Source organism: Penaeus chinensis, chromosome 8 (genome assembly GCF_019202785.1).
Source record: "Penaeus chinensis breed Huanghai No. 1 chromosome 8, ASM1920278v2, whole genome shotgun sequence".
Classification (NCBI taxonomy): Eukaryota; Metazoa; Arthropoda; class Malacostraca; order Decapoda; family Penaeidae; genus Penaeus; species Penaeus chinensis.
The window spans coordinates 4,951,679-4,956,678 of record NC_061826.1 but is presented as its reverse complement, the minus strand read 5'-3'; the positions used below and the strand labels follow the sequence as shown (position 1 = coordinate 4,956,678).

Below are 5,000 nucleotides of genomic sequence, written 5' to 3'. Positions count from 1 at the left end.
TTCAGAAGTTTTGAAAAGTTTACCACAGCTGGAACAAGTAAAAATTTAGGCTAAAGCTGAAAGAATACATATCACATTCTTTGTTACACACATAGTTTTATATAACTATATTATATTATATATGGATACTGGTATATATAGGTGTCTAGTTAACTGAAGTTTCCAGTAGCCTGCTAGATGTAAAATAATTGTCAGCCTCATGGTAACAAGTTTTAATTCTATATTCATGCAAGGCATTTCTACATGCATTGTTATGAAAATCCTTACTCATCACATTTAATAGATTTAGCAGCTTCCCCATCTGCAGAAGCTTCTCCATCTGCAGAAGCTTCTCCATCTGCAGAAGCTTCTCCATCTGCAGAAGCTTCTCCATCTGCAGAAGCTGCTCCTGCCTCTTCACTTTTATCTGCTGGTGCATCACTAGCCTCCTTTTTTTCTGGTGTTTCACTAGTCTCCATCTTTTCACTACTCTCTTGAGAACCTGGAAACATGGTAAAAAATTTATCATATCTCACATCAACACCTTCATCTTTTTAAAACAAACTAATTTCTGTCAAGATGATCAGAGGAATAACTGACACTACATTTAACTGACCAAGACTGTGCCCAGATGCGGCACCTGTTACATCCTCTGCAGGGGGGTCATTGATGCCTGGATCGTCAGCGTGTGCTAAGAGCCATTCCATTGCCTGCTCTACGCCACCTCCTCCAGTCACAGCCAGCGCCTTTTTTCTGCAGAGTTGAAGGTTATATTTAATAAAACTAATAACTAGAGATAGCAGAAGCAAATATTACACTGCTTGGCAAGACCCAAATTAAAAAAATCTCTTCCACATCATTTGTTTTTTCTTTTTTCTAATTAGCCATCAGCTGTTGTTCTAAAATATTGATAGAAATTATAACATATGGATATGTAAGTTCTAATTTCCAGTTTCTAGAAAAGAAAAACCCTGGTCCTTCACTCACTCACAATGGGAGCCTCCAACCCAGTACCAATTTGCTGCTTGGGGCTGCTGTGGAGTAAGCAACTCATCGGAAAAATCAGAAGCTTGGGAAACATTAAATTACTCTGCTCTATCACCTCATTGCTGTGGCATAAACAATAATTTAGGTAATGAGGCTTTGTTTAAGGGTCTGTTTTTTTTACCACCACCAGGTCTAAACAGGTGCACAAATATTTAGTACACACAACTTGGAGGAGGCTCAACCATGCATAACATGAACACATCATCCAGGTGTAAGGCATAGTCTACCATGATAAGATGTTAGGGGTAGGCTACCATGATTGGATGTCACCTCATCGTGTGTTGATATACAATCTCACATAGGAAAGAGTGTCTTACCACCACTAATGACTTGTGATAGAATATCTGTACTATACTTTATGTATAATTTCAACCAAAATTGGGACAAATTGTTGACTGACAGTATTATCCAAGAATGCTTTTTAAATCACCATTTGACAGTTCTAGTCTGCAGTAATTAATCTAATGATTATCAATGACGACGTTATAAGATAAATAATGACCACATAAATCATAACACAGCCTCTCAAGAAACAAACCAAAATATGCTGTTCACATGACATATACCTTAATACCTTGACTATCATATATAAATGCCTGATGCACCACAACATGAAAACTGATTACATCATTAATATTGTCTAGTGTTTAGAATGATGTTTTATCATATTAAAAGAACGTGAATCTTCTGGAGATGTACTCGATGTATATACCAAATCTTGATTTAGGGAAAATCCTAAGACAAGAACTACACATTTCACTTGTCGAATGACAATGGTATAGCTATTTGTACTGGCAATGGGATATGAATTTATAAGAATAAATCTACAGGTCTCTTTTGGGATATTCACAATAGTAAAAAAAAGAAAAAATGAAAGAGATAAGAAACAACATAAGTATCAAATCAACATGATCTGACTGGAGTAATCTTCATATCTTGCATTATGTTTTATCCTAAACTAGAGGTAATCAGTCCTTTCATAAAAAAAATAAAGTAAAATGTTGGTTGCCTTCTCCCTTTGTGTTTGGATGATATGCCATACATGCCATGCCTATTGTGATTTTTGTATATTAATAATGTTTATACAAAGATAGCTCCACAAGTACTGAGTAACCTTGGAGTCAATCCCTACTTATCTAAACTGTTAACTCTTTTCCTTGATTTTCTGAAATATTCTCTTTATTCTTTTATTGCTATTAGTATCTTATCAACATCAAAAGTAATCATAACATTACTAACAGTATTACTCAAGGAATTAGGAAATCAGGTAAGGTCACCCGTGCCTACTAACTGACTCCTTGGTGGCTGAGCATTTGGAGATCCATCTGTCTGCATCAAAATTTACAGAAAAATTACAGTGGACAGTAGATGTACCCAACTACAAAGGGTTAAATCTGATTGTATAGAGCCCTTTTTCAATATTCCTTTGTGCTAGACTTTATTAAAAAAAAAAAAAAAAAAAAATCCTCTAGTAATACTTTTTTAATTATTCAAATTACAAGGAGCCTGCCCCTTGACATTTTACTGAAATAAACTTATTTTTGTTTGAAAATCTATTTCTATGCTTAGAAGGCACAATCAGTCAGTCATATTATGCAGTGGTTCAGTTGAGCTTTTTAGTATATACTACTTCAGCTTGAAACAATGAATATGCATATAACTTTAAAAAATCTCCTCTCTAACTGCAAACATCATGACAGACAATCTCTCATTAGTGTCTTGTACTCCTCGTTATAAGGTCACCGGAGTTAGATTAATTACTTGTCAGACCTTACATATAAGTGACATATAAAAATATTTAATCCCTATAAGGGTTTTATTTTGCAGACCAAAACACCAGTTTCCAACAAAAATACTTTCTCCCTTTGGTTTGAAAGGTTCACGCATTTTCTACCACCCCTGATGGGATTTAATCTGCCATTGATGCTGCATTTTCAAAAATGGATCTGGAACTAGTACAAGTGTAAGCAGCATTACTACCGTTTCTGATTAGGCTGTTTGGGGTGGGTGGGTGGGTGGGTGTTTGAGCTATTGTAAATAATGATGAAATATTTTCAGCTAAATGATTTGTATCTTGATCACTAACACTAACTTTTTTTATCAGCAAAAAGTACTGCAACCTAAGGTGATTAAGAACCTATAACAAATATAGACATGTAAATTAATGTTATTCAGACCCCGGAGAGTTATTTTACACCTAAAATGTAGAATTTTGGGGAAATCTTGGATTCACACAGCATCCAACCTTGCAATTATTATTTCTCATTTAAATCATTCACAGTGTGTTGTAGCATTCTACCACAAATGACAGAAACATTGATAATTCTTTACTAAGTGACTGCATTAGACTTTCCCCATCTTAGTGCAGCCATTAAGAAATTGGAAATACTATAGATGAAGGGGGTCATCTTTTATCATTCTGTTTGTAAAAGACAAAGTTTACTGTGTACCACATGGCTGTGTGAAACTGTAACCCTACCAAAATTTCATGCTAGGAGATGGATACAAAAGTGTATAATTCTTTACAATATGGATGTACTCTCAAGAGATTAAGTCCCCAACTCCACATCAAAATTTTATTTATTTTTTTATTTTTTTATCAATTTAAGTTACCTTGAATGGGTATGCTCCCTAGCATACCCGGTAAACATTATCTTCACCTCGGTATGTACAGCAAGATTAGAGTAGACTTAGACTGTGAGCAGCACTTTCTGTGCTCTTTTCCCTTTTTTTGGCCTTATGTTCGTTTCTTGTACCAATGGCTGCTACTTTTTGTCCTCTATAAGAATAACATTAATTTACCCTAGCTTAGTGTAATTCATACCATAAAGATTAACCCAAACACCATACCTGATGAAACATTCAACTCTAAAATTTGGTCATTCATTATGTTAATTTGTTTTTATAAAAATGCGAAGTAGCATCAAAACCCAAGTAGAAAAAATGAAAATAGAAAATCAGTATGACATAAGCATTAAAATTTCATTGGCAAATTATCTAATAGCAGAAAGAAGCTTAGAATACTGATGCATCGTCTTTATTGTTAACCTTTTTAAAAGCAGCAGCAACACTATTCTAAGATGTATAATACACAAACCTAACATGAATTAAAGATAATGTCCCACTTTGGTAAAAATTTGCATAAAATTAAACACATATGCTTTTTTCCTTTACCAACCTCACAGTTTTCCTTTTCATACACCTATTTCTCATACAGTATGCTAAACTCGATTTCTATGTCAGGAATAAATACAGTAACTTCTTGCTCTGCATATGGACAGGGAATGCTCTGACATACTAGAGAGAATACATGCAAGCGGACAATCAAGTGAGTTGGGCAAGATCCACGCAAGTTGCAGGAAGATGATGGCTATGCTAGGCTATGATAGGTCAGGTTCAGTTCAGCTTGGACTGGTTCCTTTTCAGATAACAAGTTGCTGTAGTCAGAGAGCTCTGTCTAGCAATAATATATAAGGTGAAGGTATGTTTGCCTTTGATGGAATGCCAAGTACCGAGATCTCACTAGCGCTGGACTTGGCCAAGCAGGCAAAGTTTTGAGGTTCGTGGTTTTCTGTCTACTTTCCGTAATTCAATTTTATACGTGAGACGGTCTTTATATGGTACCTTGTTTTTTCTATATTTTTTGTACAATCGACTTATAACATTTATTTGTTTAAATTTGGGTTTGGATAGATTAACACAATCTACGCTCATGAAAATTTTGAACCACAAGCCTGGCCATACTTTTTCTATTTGGTTTTCTTGCAAAATTGCCTTTATCTTGGGTCTTGAATGAAATGCTTGATAAACCCAATATAAATTTTATGACTAATACATTAAAACCTATCACCAAAAATTTTAAACTTTGGATATGCACAAGGAAAGCATTTTCATCCTTGCCAATTATATCAGATGATCATAAAACAGATGCTGCAGTAATAAACAGGAATAAACCCCCCCAAAACTCTGTCTAA

General features: G+C 34.8%; 1 protein-coding gene across 2 annotated transcripts in view; it reads right to left on the bottom strand.

Moving 5' to 3' along the window:
• The window catches only part of LOC125028149 (UBX domain-containing protein 1-like), an 11,917-nt gene that overhangs the window by 6,415 nt on the left and 502 nt on the right, over positions 1 to 5,000 (bottom strand). For both annotated transcript variants that reach the window (XM_047617508.1, XM_047617509.1), the window contains exons 2-4: positions 596 to 732; positions 268 to 481; positions 1 to 28 (exon numbers count right to left, since the gene is read on the bottom strand). The exon at positions 1 to 28 is cut by the window's left edge and continues 96 nt beyond it. In XM_047617508.1, coding sequence (XP_047473464.1) covers positions 1 to 28; positions 268 to 481; positions 596 to 732 — 379 coding nt within the window. The remainder of the gene's footprint in view (positions 29 to 267; positions 482 to 595; positions 733 to 5,000) is intronic.